Raw genomic sequence first — 13841 nt, 5'->3', positions numbered from 1 at the left:
AGCCTTAACGGGAGGAAGGAAAGGGTGTTTAGAGTGAATGCGAGGGTGGTGTTATTGTTGTTGGTAGTGGTAGTGGTTGTGGTGGTGGTGGTGGTGGTGTTTGTAGTAGTAACAGTTAACATAACTCACCTCTCTCTCTCTCTCTCTCTCTCTCTCTCTCTCTCTCTCTCTCTCTCTCTCTCTCTCTCTCTCTCTCTCTCTCTCTCTCTCTCTCTCTCTCTCTCTCTCTCTCTCTCTCTCTCTCTCTCTCTCTACTTTCTCTCCCTCCATATCGTGCACTTCTCACTCTATCTTACCTTCTCTCTTGCCTTGTTTATCATCATTCTTTTATTTCCCCTTGCAATTCTTGCTTCTCAATCTCCCCATCTCCTCCTCCTCCACCATTTCTCCTCACTTATCTCATCCTTCCTTTCGTCTCTTTTCTCCTTTCTCATACTCTTTCCCTCCTACCACGGCGCCTTCTGGAGGAAATACCTTCTCTCTCTCCCCTCTCTCTCCTCCGTCTGTCTCCTTTACCTCCAGAACCTTGAGTTAGGTTAGGTTACCTGGGAGAGAGTTTCTGCAGGTACACGGACGCTGGTTAAGAAAGGGTTGAGCTCCGTCAGGTAAGAATTAAGGTATTTTAACTTAACTTATATTTGTTTAGTCAATAGTTGGGCTGTTCACGAGCTTTGGTATGTACATGATATTGCAGAAAGGGCTGGAGACACACACACACACACACACACACACACACACACACACACACACACACACACACACACACACACACACACACACACACACACACACACACACACAAGCGATCCTATATACAGAGGTTTTCTATTACCCCTAGGTTATCTTTCCTCTCTCTCTCTCTCTCTCTCTCTCTCTCTCTCTCTCTCTCTCTCTCTCTCTCTCTCTCTCTCTCTCTCTCTCTCTCTCTCTCTCTCTCTCTCTCTCTCTCTCTCTCTCTCTCTCTCTCTCTCTCTCTCCATCTTCCCTCTCATCTCCCTCTCATATTCCTAATGGGATGAAAGGGAGGCTTCGTGGCCGGATGAGAGAGGGCGTTGTGGCTTGTGTGAGAGGTAGGGAGGGAGGCAGGGTGGCAAGGTGGGAAGGAGGGAGGGAGGAAGGGTGGCAGGGAGGGATGGTAACTAAGAAGGAAGTATTTTGGTGTCGACTCTTCTCTTCTCTTTCTTTCCATCCACTTTGGGAAATGACTTCGGTTCTGCTCCTTTAGTTTTGCTTCCTGGGCATGACGAGCCTCGCTGGCCTCCTCCCCATTCTCCTCCCCATCCTCCTCCTTCTCCTCCTCCTCCTCCTCCTTTCTCCCTAACTTGAGGAAGATACGAGCAGAGAACAGGACAACTTTCCACCAAGACGCTCTAAGTTATGTTCACGCAGGCTGATGACAGGTCGCGGGGTGTGGGGTGGTGGGAGGGCGAGCGGGAGGCGGGGCAGAGGCAGGTCGTGAGCCTCCGCAGGTTGAGCCCCAGCCCAGGCCAGCCCTGCCCAGCCCAGCCCAGGCCAGGCCAGGGAGGACAGAGCGCGGCGCCTCAGGAGGGCTTGCAAGGGCTCTGGCCGTGCAACTCCGCCAGGTCGATTATTTGCGTGGCGTGAGTCTCGATGTCCGCGTCGTCCTGCTCACTGCCTGAGTCCTCCTCGTCCTCGCTGCCGCCGCCCCGTGAACGCACCGGCGCGGCCTCACACTTGGAACTGCTCGCCTCCTCCTCGTCACCAGAGTCCGTGACGCAGGCCTGAGGAGCCTGGGGCGTGGCGGGCGCCGCCATGGTGGGCTTGACTTCCTGCTGCCGCGGCGGCAGAGCTGGGGCGCCCTCACGGCGCTAGAGTGTGTGGGCACGGTGCGGGTGGCGCAAAGAACTGTTTTGTGGGCGTGGCTGAGGCTCTCCTGCTGCTGCACGAAGAGGCTGACGGAGGGCATAGAGGGTGGCTCGTGGCGCGGGGGCGGCGACCTGTGGCGGTTGAAGGGAGCGGGGCCATGCGGGGCATCCTGGGGCAGGGGGCGGGGGTGGGGAGGAGGGGGCAGCGGCCGGCGCCTCGTGCCCCTCTCCAGGCTGCGGTAAACCGGTCTCTCACTCACATTACTCATCGGTGTCTTTGTGAACGGCGAGTACCCGGCATGGCCGCGGCCTCTGCGGGGCGAGGCCGCGGCCACAGCGGGTCCCGGGCCGTGGGGGCCTCGGGGCCAGGCGGGGGGAGCACCGTGCTGCAGTAGGGGCGCGCTATGCACGTCAGGCAGCGAGAGGGCGGCCAGGCAGGCGCGGCACACCCCCGCCTCCCACGCCCACCCGCTCGTCCCTCCGTCTTCCTGATGCCGCTGACCGATGGGGCGTGACGGAGACTGCTGTTCTTGCTGCTCCCACTGTTGCTGCTGCTGCTGCTGCTGGAGGGGCGCTGAACGCTGCCGGGTCAGCGGCCCGCGGGTATCACTCACGCCCTTGGGTGCAGGTGTCTGGCCCCGGGGACTGGCGGGCGGCGGTGGGCGCTCCTGTTGGCGGGAGGGGGATCTGTGACGGGCCTCCTCTGTCACACTGGGGCAGTGTGGCGGCGGCCTGGTGAGGCTGAAGGTGGTGGAAACGTCCCTCTGTTGTATTTTGGCCGCCAGCAGATCGTGGGGGGCCGGAGGCTCCGGTAGGGGACGGGACGAGGGCTGGGGCGCCTCCAGGGTGAGCCAGGACGCCACCGTGTACTGCCGCATACCGCGCACCCCAGCCATAGATATCGTCTGCGTCTCCGTCGGCGAGGTGGCCACGCCTGCAACACACGAGACCACTGTAGCTTACTGTTGCTGCAGTACACACACTCCCGCGCTCGCACACACACACACACACACACACACACACACACACACACACACACACACACACACACACACACACACACACATTATTGTTGTTATTATTATTATTATTATTATTATTATTATTATTATTATTTTTTTTTTATTATCATATTATCTTATTCTCTTGTTTATTTTGTTTTATCCATTTTCTATTCTTCGCTGCGAATAATCCTCTGATATGCTCGGCACACTGTCCAAAGCATTTTGAAATTTCCACACACACATAAATGGGAATTTCAAAATGCTTTGGACAGTGTGCCGGGCATATCAGAGGATTACTCGCAGCAAAGAATAGAAAATGGATAAAATAGAATAAATAAGTGAATAAGATAATATGATAATAAAAATCATAATAATAATAATAATAATAATAACAATAACGATAACAATCATAATAATAATAATAATAATAATAATAATAATAATAATAATAATAATAATAATAATAATAATAATAATAATAATAATAATAATAATTATAATAACAATAATAATGAATAATAATAATGAATTACTTAGTTAATTAGTTAGTAGAAATATTTGGTAAGAATTAATGCTGGTGTTTGATTCTAAGTATTGCTATGCATATCAACACCTGTGTATATTTGTGTGTACGTATCAATGTAGGTAAAAATCACTACATCGTTGTGGCTAATACAACACATTTGTAACATAAATATCTTTTTACAATAATTCTATGAAATACAGGCGCGCTCGCACACACACACACACACACACACACACGCCCAGCCACCTTCCTAACGCCCCCGCACCTCACACATGTCCACATTCCTCATCATGCCGTCATTATCGAATTTTCTCTCTCTCTCTCTCTCTCTCTCTCTCTCTCTCTCTCTCTCTCTCTCTCTCTCTCTCTCTCTCTCTCTCTCTCTCTCTCTCTCTCTCTCTCTCTCTCTCTCTCTCTCTCTCGTCCATTTCTGCACTTACCGTCTGACCACAACCTTCCCGCAGATTCTCCTCCTCCTCCTCCTCCTCCTCCTCCTCCTCCTCCTCCTCCTCCTCCTCCTCCTCCTCCTCCTCCTCCTCCTCCTCCTCCTCCTCCTCCTCCTCCTCCTCCTCTCCCATCCTCCTCCTCCTTCTCCTCCTCCTCCTTCTCCACCAACTCAGTATAGATGTTTTTGTTTGTGCCTCCGTAAAGAATAATTTTCGCATTTTCCGCCATAATATCAGCGTCTCTCTCTCTCTCTCTCTCTCTCTCTCTCTCTCTCTCTCTCTCTCTCTCTCTCTCTCTCTCTCTCTCTCTCTCTCTGCCATACCAATACCCACTCTGCAAAGGTTTTCTCCTCCTCCTCCTCCTCCTCCTCCTCCTCCTCCTCCTCCTCCTCCTCCTCCTCCTACTTTTCCTCCTCCTCCACTTTCCTCCACCACAATTGCTCTGCTCTCCACTTTCCTCCAATTGTCTCTTGCTGTCCGCATCATAACTTCCTCCTCATCCTCTTCCTCCTCCTCCTCCTCCTCCTCCTCCTCCTCCTCCTCCTCCTCCTCCTCCTCCTCCTCCTCCTCCTCTTCCTTTATGCCATTCACCTTTTGTTCCGTTTTATATCCTTCATCACTTCCTCTTCTTCATCTTTCCTCTTTCTTTCACTTCCTCCTCCTCCTCCTCCTCCTCCTCCTCCTCCTCCTCCTCCTCCTCCTCCTCCTACGGCTGGTCAACGAGAGGATGGTCATTTCAGTTTCCTGCTTCCAATACATTGATTGTCACACTCGATTCCGGTAGCTCTCTCTCTCTCTCTCTCTCTCTCTCTCTCTCTCTCTCTCTCTCTCTTCACCTAATTTTTTTTTTGTCATCGTTATCGTTTCTTTTTTTTTTTTTTGTCTTTCTTCCAATTTCTATTTTATTTATTCTTATTATCTTCATTGTTATCATTCTTATTTTTTTTTCTCTCTTTTTTTTCTTTCTTGTCCTTTTGTTTTGCACCATTATTCACTGTGTGTTTGATAAGACTGGGAGGTATTCGTCATTCTCTCTCTCTCTCTCTCTCTCTCTCTCTCTCTCTCTCTCTCTCTCTCTCTCTCTCTCTTGATAGTTGCGATAGAAGTAAATGGAAGAGAAGGCGAAAAAAATGGTGGGAGGAGGAGAAGGAAGAGGAGGAGAACGAGGAGGAGGAGAAGGAAGAAGAAGAAGAAGAAGAAGAAGAGGAGGAAGAAGAAGAAGAAGAAGAGCAAAAACATAAAAAGCCTTGTAACATTAATGGAAAAAAGCGATAAAAATGACAATAACGCATCACCGGAGAGAGAGAGAGAGAGAGAGAGAGAGAGAGAGAGTCGCTTTCCCCCTCCGCGTTTTGCTATCCTGATTCACGACCTCAATTAGCCAAGCGGTCGTTCATCTTACTCAGAGAGAGAGAGAGAGAGAGAGAGAGAGAGAGAGAGAGAGATGACAGGTCGGGTAATCTTATAAATTTCATATCCACGTTGTTATCTCTTTTTTAATTTTTTACCATGAGAGAGAGAGAGAAAGAGAGAGAGAGAGAGAGAGAGAGAGAGAGAGAGAGAGAGAGAGAGAGAGAGAGAGAGTAATAATAAACTCGAACACTGAGAACTAAAAAAAGCAAAACGAATGGGGGAGAAAGTGAAAGAAAACGTAACACACACACACACACACACACACACACACACACACACACACACACACACACACACACACACACACACACACACACGATGGTTTCCACAAAGGTTGCCAGGACTCAGCCAAGCCAAGGAGGTTTTATGGCCAAGAAATCATTCGAATGTAAATGTTGACTTGAAATACATTCCCCAAAAACTACCTTGAACCTTACGCTCTTAAAGTAGCAGTGGTAGTAGTAGTAGTAGTAGTAGTAGTAGTAGTAAGTTGTTGTAGTAGTAGTAGTGGTGGTGGTGGTAGTGGTTTTGTAAGAAGAGGAGGAAGGGAAGTACTGGAAAGATAAGAAGGTGGAAGAGGAAAAGGAGGAACAAAAGGTGTAAGAGGAGGAGAGAGAGGATGAGTAGTATTGTTAGTAGAGAAGCATAAAGAAGATAAGGAAGAGGAGGAGGAGGAGGAGGAGGAGGAGGAGGAGGAGGAGGAGGAGGAGATAATATCAGGTCAGCCAAACCATAAGTATTTGTTTTCATTCTGGTAACGTCCGTCTGTCTGTCTGTCTGTCTCTCCGTCTTCTTGTCTATTTGTATGATCTCTCTCTCTCTCTCTCTCTCTCTCTCTCTCTCTCTCTCTCTCTCTCTCTCTCTAGGCATATTTCAAGTTCGGAAGGAGAGACGGAAAGAAAAAAAAAGTTTGTTTGATAAAATATGGTGCAATTACTTTCCAGCTTGTGATTGAAAGGCAGAAAAGTTGAGAGAGAGAGAGAGAGAGAGAGAGAGAGAGAGAGAGAGAGAGGTGGGGGTATCGAGCAGTCATTAGCAAGCCGGAGTTGTCACAGCTAAAGAAATAAAAAAAAGAAAGTAAGATTGTAAAAAATAACAAATATCAGTATAAAAAATGACCAGACAAGAGTAGAATTTTAAAGGGACTAAACACACACACACACACACACACACACACACACACACACACACACACACACACACACACACACACACACACACACACACACACACACACAGTTTTCTTCCTTTCCTTCGTTATTTTTTTCTTATTTTCTTCTGTCTTGTCTTTCTCTTTTCCCTTTTATTCTCTTGTCTCTTTATCACTCTTCTTTTCCTTTCTTCCTCTTCCCGTTTATTCTTTCTCCATTTATCCGTTTTATTTTCGTTGGTTTTTCTTTTTCTTCCTTTTCCACACGTCTCCTATCTCCTCTTTCTCTCTCCTCCTTTCTTCCATCCTTTCTTTTATCTGTCTCTCCTCATTCCTCTCATTTTCCTTTTCCTCTTCCTTATATAACAGTGCTTTTTCTTCTCCTCATCTCCTCCACATCCTTCTCTTCCTCTTTTCTTCTTCCTCTTCTTTCTTCTTCACATTCCTTCTACTTCCTTCCCTTTCCTGTTATTGTTGACTGCTCCTTTAACTCCCTACCACCACCACTGCTGCCACCGCCTCCTCCTCCTCCTCCTCTTCTTCTTTTATCCCCTTCCCCAGCATCCTTTCTCCTCCGTATCCATATCATTTACAACCTTAATACAAGACACACTGGTAATATGTCACACCCCCGGAAGATGAAATTCTATAGGAGTTTCCCCTTTAACCCCCAAAAAAGAGCCTCTCCGTTTTCTTTTTATTTTTCTCTCTGTCTCTTTTTTGGATATGTGTTTTGTGTGTTGCCAACCGTTCGTTATGGGGACAGTGAAATGCTGATGATGATGTTTTGTTGTTCTAATGAAAGCCAGAGAGAGAGAGAGAGAGATGGAAGGGGGGGAGAAAGAAGGAAGAAAAACGAGATGTAGCGAATGAAGAAAAGAGAAAGAAAATGGTATGAAATTAAAGAAAAATGTCGAAACGAAAGATAAGAGAGAGAGAGAGAGAGAGAGAGAGAGAGAGAGAGAGAGAGAGAGAGAGAGAGAGTAGAAAGAAGAGCAGGATGAGAGAATGGATAGAAAAATATTGAAGAAAAAGACAAAAATAAACGAAAGAAAATGTAGATTGAACAGAGAGAGAGAGAGAGAGAGAGAGAGAGAGAGAGAGAGAGGGGTGGTTCCTAACTATGTATTCCCTTCACTAATTCCTCTCGTCCGTCTCTCCTTCAAACATTTTCCGCTGGACTTCTCAAGGTGGGGGCTGGAAGAAGGCTGTGAGATTATATTCTGTCCAGGTACTCCTCCTCCTCCTCCTCCTCCTCCTCCTCCTCCTCCTCCTCCTCCTCCTTGTCTTTGTCTCGGTGGGTTCCTCTTCTTCTTCTTTTCTTTTATTTCTTATCGTTATTTTTGTTGTTTTATTTATTTTTTTTTCATGTTCTCATCTTTTTTTTTAGGAATTATTCTCTTTCTTCCTGCTGTTTTTATTCGTCTTCTTTTCCATCTTCTTTTTCTTTTCTTTTTCCTTTTCTTCTCCTTGCCCTTCTTCTTCTTTTTTTTCTTCTTCTTCTTCTTCTTTTTTCTTTTCTTTTCTTTTTCTTTTTCTTTTTCTTTTCTTTTCTTTTCTTCTTCTTCTTCTTCTTCTTCTTCTTCTTCTTCTTCTTCATCATATTTCCATTCCTTCTCCCATTCATTTAACCTCATCTCTCTCTCTCTCTCTCTCTCTCTCTCTCTCTCTCTCTCTCTCTCTCTCTCTCTCTCTCTCTCTCTCTCTGTGTCCCACTTTCAGCTTCTTTCTTTCTTTTTTTTCCTTTTTCCAGGAAGGTTTTTGTTGGTCAGGTTTTAATATTTATTCCCGAACTTGTGTCGATTGATAATGTAAGTCTCTCTCTCTCTCTCTCTCTCTCTCTCTCTCTCTCTCTCTCTCTCTCTCTCTCTCTCTCTCTCTCTCTCTCTCTCTTTTCTTTATTGTTTACTGAAATTGAAATAAAAACGTTTTCTCTTTGTATCCAGAGAGAGAGAGAGAGAGAGAGAGAGAGACTACAGGAAGTTACAATTACGGTGTATGGGAAAGAGCCAACTCACTGTAGAAAGAAGAGGAAAAGGAGGGAGAGGGAGGGAAAGGGAGAAAAGGGAGAGAGGGAGAGGGAGAGGGAGACGGAAAGACTATTGAATGAGACTGAATGAGAAGGAAAAGGAGAAATGAATGATAATATACGAGAGAGAGAGAGAGAGAGAGAGAGAGAGAGAGAGAGAGAGAGAGAGAGAGAGAGAGAGAGAGAGAGAGAGAGAATTAGATAACATGAGAGAGACGTAACATGAATGAAAGTAAATGATAAAAGGTTTATAGTAATAATAATAATAATAATGATAATAATAATAATAATAATAATGATAATAATAATAATAACAATAATGGTAATAATAGTATATCAGATAAACCTGTTATCTCTCCCTCCATCCCTTCCTCCCCTTCTTTCTCTCCCTCTCATCCCTCCCCCTTTCCTCATCTCTCCTTCTATTGGCTCGTATTCTCAAACACTTCTGCACGATTTTAAAAAGCTTTATTTAAGTTTACACGAGTTTTTTTAGGTGTTTTTACTGTTCTAGAGACAGATTGACAAGATTTCTACATTATTAACTGTAGAAACACTCTTGAAAACCCCGCTAATAATCTCTGTGGCCTTAGAAAATAGTCGTGGTGAGAGAGTAGAACGTATCTGAGTAAGGGCCATTATCTCATCTCTCGAATAACAAACACTCGAGGCACCGCAGCATCGAACCTCGCCTTAGGGACAACACAGGCAGGATGAGACGAGTAATTACCTTCACCACAACACTATGGCTTATATTCTCAAACATTCCTGTGCTTCACCTCCACTGTTAAAGGCTTTATTGAGATTTACACGAGTTTTTAAAGGTATTTTTTACGTTTCTAGAGGCAGATTTACAAGATTTCTGCATTATCAACTGAAGGAACTTTCTTGAAAATCCAGCTTATCATCTCTTTGGTCTTGGAAAATAGTCATATTGAGAGAAAAATTGTGTTTTTTAAGTGTTTTTACGTTTCTAGAGACAGAGTGACAAGATATGTACATTATCAACTAAAGAAACACTCTTGAAATCCTCGCGAATCATCTCTGTGGCCTTGTAAAATAGTCGTAGTGAGAGACAATAGCGTTTCTTAAGATGATTTTACGGTTCTAGAGGCAGATTTATAAGATTTCTGCATCAATAACTAAAGAAACACTCTTGAAAACTCAGCAAGTCATACCTGTTGCCTTGGAAAACAGGCGTGGTGAGAGAAGAGCGATTTTGAATACTGGTCTATTACCGATATCTCAACGCTGTGTCTGTTCTCATCCCCTCCACTGATGCTTCAGTCACAACACGGCAAACCAAAGCTATTAAATATGAGGCGAATTACTATTGTTTATCCTTGTAAGAGTCACCAGTTTGTATTGCGGAAGTGAATAGATGAAGTGAGTGTGAGTGACAGCGTATGGCAGTGGATAGGTAACAGATATGTGCTGTCGTGGTTTTCGAAGGTCGCAGTGATGGTTTTGTTTGGTTTTCATGGGTGTTTTAGGTGCCTAGTGTGTACGTGAGTGTTTCGTGGTTCCTGTTTTGATAATGTTAGTGTATGAGAGTGGATAGGTAAACAAGTATATACTATCGTGGGTTTTCTGTTCGTTTTCATGGGTGTTTTAGGTGTCTAGTGTGTACGTGTTTCGTGGTTACTAAGATTGCGTTCTCGTGTTGATAATGTTCCGATTCTCTCGTCTGCGTGGTTGGGAGGTTTTCAGAGGTCACAGAGACGGTTTGTCTGGTGTCTGGCCCTCGTGTTTGGTGTTGGGTTCGTACTACATTGTCATTAAAAGCGTGGAAATGTCCTTTTGACCTCAGTAACTTACACTAAAGGCGGTTGTATAAGTGCTGATGTTACTACTACTGTTCCTACTGTTACTGCTGCTGCTACTACTACTACTACTACTACTACTACTACTACTACTACTACTACTACTACTACTACTACTACTACTACTACTACTACTACTACTACTACTACTACTACTACTACTACTGCTGCTACTACTACTACTACTACTACTACTACTACTACTGCTACTACTGCTGCTGCTGCTGCTGCTGCTGCTGCTGCTGCTGCTGCTGCTGCTGCTACTACTACTACTACTACTACTACTACTACTACTACTACTACTACTACTACTACTACTACTACTACTATTATTACAATATCATTACTGCTTATTGCTGATTGGTTCAGAACTTAAACACACACACACACACACACACACACACTCTCTCTCTCTCTCTCTCTCTCTCTCTCTCTCTCTCTCTCTCTCTCGCAAACTTTTCCTCTCCAACTTTCCAATAAACATGAATAGTTCACCACCTGACGCCCGTTTTCTTTGAATCATAAAGTAGAACACTGTGTTAAAATCGGAAAACGAAGAAAAGAGGCGAAGTTTAATGGATTCTCTCTCTCTCTCTCTCTCTCTCTCTCTCTCTCTCTCTCTCTCTCTCTCTCTCTCTCATATAAATCAATCAATTTTTCCCATTTCCTTAACTTTATTCTATTTCCATTCGTATGTTTTTTTTCTCTTCCCTACTCTTTTCCCTCCCTCTCTCTCCCCGTCCCGCTCTCTCTCTCTCTCTCTCTCTCTCTCTCTCTCTCTCTCTCTCTCTCTCTCTCTCTCTCTCTCTCTCTCTCCTCTTCCTCTTCCTCCTCCTCCTCCTCCTCCTCCTCCTCCTCCTCCTCTCCCTTGTACAATAAATAATATACATGTCATTTCTTTTCGGAGCCAAAAGTGGAAGAGAGAGAGAGAGAGAGAGAGAGAGAGAGAGAGAGAGAGAGAGAGAGAGAGAGAGAGAGAGAGAGAGAATATGTTGATAACGGCGACTTAACAAGAAGAAATAAGAGAAGAAGGAGGAAGAAAAAGAGGAGGAGGAGGAGGAGGACAGCAACAACATCAACAACAACAACAACAACAGCAACAACAACAACAACAACAACAACAGCAACAGTAATAACAATCTACATATTACATGACTCTTTTCACCATGTAAGGAAAAGCAGCGTGGAAAACTCAGTACCAACATGGAGACATTAGTTCTTCATTGACAACCACGACCACTGTTCACTGCGCCTTGTGTGAATGAACGTGAGAATCATTCAGTGCTTCTTTCACCTCCTCACCCTCACACCTTCACCATCTTACTCACACCCTCACACCCTCATCCTCTCACCTTCACCCTCCCACCTTCACCCCTTCACCATCATCCCCTCACCTTCTCTCCCCGTAATTGTGTGGGCTAGCCTCGTATTCTCAAACACTTTCTATGCTTCACCTCCACTATTTCAAAAGGGTTTTATCTAAATTTGTACGTGTTTCTAAAGGTGCTTTTACGGTTCTAGCGGTAGTTTGACAAGATTTCTGCATTGTTAACTGGAGAAACACGCTTGAAAACCCCGCTAATCATCTCTGTGGCCCTGGAAAATAGTCGTGGTGAGAGGGCAATGTGTTTATAAATGCGGACATTGAGTGACGCGCACGACTGTAGGAGAGAAAGCAACAGGGGGAAAAAAAAAGTAATATGATAAAAGTAAGGGAAAAACGTAAGATTAAAGTAACTGGAAAGAAAGCAACAGAAAGAAATGTAGCATAAAAAAGTAAAGGGAAAAAAGTAAGAAGTAACAAGAAAGAAAGTAACAGAAAAATAAAATAACATGGAAAAAGTAAGGGAAGAAAGTAATAACAAATAAGGAACAAGAAAGTAAGAGGAAAAAGTCATATGGTAAAAGGAGCGGAAAACAGTAACAAGGAAGTAACAAGAAAAAACAGGATAAAGACTAACAAAAAATAGTGAATGCTTTCGTTTCTAATTCGGATCTAACCGAACCTAGCCTAACTTTTCTACTGTTGCTTGTTTCCCTAAATAGAATTACTACTGTGTTAATGTTGCTTTGTATTCCTGAGTCTCTCCCGCGGCTTCGACCCACGGCTGACAACGGCAGAGTAACGGACATACAGTTCTGCGGGGCGCGACTTGCAACGGTGAGGTCAAGCGGCGGCCACTGTCGATTTAAGGCATGTATTCTGAAACGCTTTGCTCTCTCACCATCACTGCTTTCCAAAGGCTCCAGTTGAATATACTCGTGTTTTTAAGAGTATTTTTTATGGTTTTAGTGATAGATTGGCAAGATTTCTACTTTATTAAAAGGAGAAACAGTCTTGAAAACCGGGCTTGTTGTTTCTGAGGTCTTGGAAAATTGTCGGAGTGTGAGGGAAAGGCATTTCTGAACACGACCGTGACTCGGATATCCTAACTAAGACTCAGTTTAAGGAAGTCAGATAACCTAAGCAAAGTTAACCAAAGCTAACATAAACTCTCTCAGTTCGCGTCAAAATTAATTAAAGAAGCTGTCTGTCGTGTCACCCCAAATACCTCTCACACAGTAACCAAAAGTACAGCGACGCCGAATAAAAAGGATTGATATCTGATGAGTTTCCAAGACCGCGACACATGAGAAGCGGGGACTGTGATATAGTGGGGCCATTCTTTGAGTTGTCAGGGAGAGGAAAACTTGTGACGGCCATAAGACGAGTGATGGACGCAGGGAGGCTGGCAGGGGTGTTTGGGGTGTGGGGGGCCTGTGGGGACTGTGTGAGGAGAGGGAAGCTTTGGATAGGTTGTGGGGAGGGGCAAGTTAAGGGAAGTCTGCCCTCCAGACCTCGTTCCCGTTTTCTTTGGCCACAACATTCAGGAAATGTATTACGATGATTGTTATTAGTGGAGTAAATGGTTGTTTGTTGTCGCATCCTCGACACTAATGACTCTCTCTCTCTCTCTCTCTCTCTCTCTCTCTCTCTCTCTCTCTCTCTCTCTCTCTCTCTCTCTCTCTCGTAATGGTGCTGAGGGGCGCCAGCCGTCTCGTGTCTTATTTACGGCGTGAGGCGATTGGTGGAGAGGAAGGATAAGTGAATTTTGATAGGCCGGGAGGGCGCGGCGTGAGCACCTAATGTGTGAGGCTTGAGTGCCGCCGCTCCCTCCCTCTCCCTCCCCTCTTCCTTCCTTGCTACGGACCTGCCGAGGTGGTGAGCGGCAGGTTCTCGTCGCTCACGTCCTCGTCGTCACGCCCTTGAGACGCGGCTGCTGGACTGTTACCAGCGTCCCCGAGAAGTGGTGGCCCCGAGGCAGAGAGGGCCTGCTGTTCCTGCTGGCGCTTATGGTGCCCAGCGGGACGCCGCTCCTCGGGGTCCAGCTGGCTCTTGTAGGACACGTAGGAGGTCTCAGGGGCGCTTTCCTCCTCGCCTCGCGGCACTGGGCGCGGTAACTCGCTCAGCACCTTGTCTATCAGCGCCTCACTGATACCGTTGACGAGGCCCTTCAGAGGAGCGTCCTTGGGGGGCGGCACCACCTCCTCGGGCACCGCCAGCATCGACACGCAGGTGGGGGGCTTCGGAAGCTTGCCTGGTGGGGAGTCAGGGGCAAGGTGCCCCACATCATAGGGCAGCAC

The 13841-nt window shown here is 45.8% G+C and overlaps 1 protein-coding gene across 1 annotated transcript in view; it reads right to left on the bottom strand.

The window, feature by feature from the left end:
- Positions 1-1541: 1541 nt before the first annotated feature.
- The window catches only part of LOC123510856, a 13470-nt gene continuing 1170 nt past the window's right edge, over positions 1542-13841 (bottom strand). Inside the window, exons 1-3 of the mRNA XM_045266297.1 lie at positions 13409-13841; positions 1868-2760; positions 1542-1829 (exon numbers count right to left, since the gene is read on the bottom strand). The exon at positions 13409-13841 is cut by the window's right edge and continues 1170 nt beyond it. Of these exons, the coding sequence (XP_045122232.1) occupies positions 1542-1829; positions 1868-2760; positions 13409-13841 (1614 nt within the window). The remainder of the gene's footprint in view (positions 1830-1867; positions 2761-13408) is intronic.

Source organism: Portunus trituberculatus, chromosome 30 (genome assembly GCF_017591435.1).
Source record: "Portunus trituberculatus isolate SZX2019 chromosome 30, ASM1759143v1, whole genome shotgun sequence".
Taxonomy (NCBI): Eukaryota; Metazoa; Arthropoda; class Malacostraca; order Decapoda; family Portunidae; genus Portunus; species Portunus trituberculatus.
Note: the sequence above shows the minus strand (reverse complement) of the source record. Positions and strands in the feature narration are given on the sequence as shown.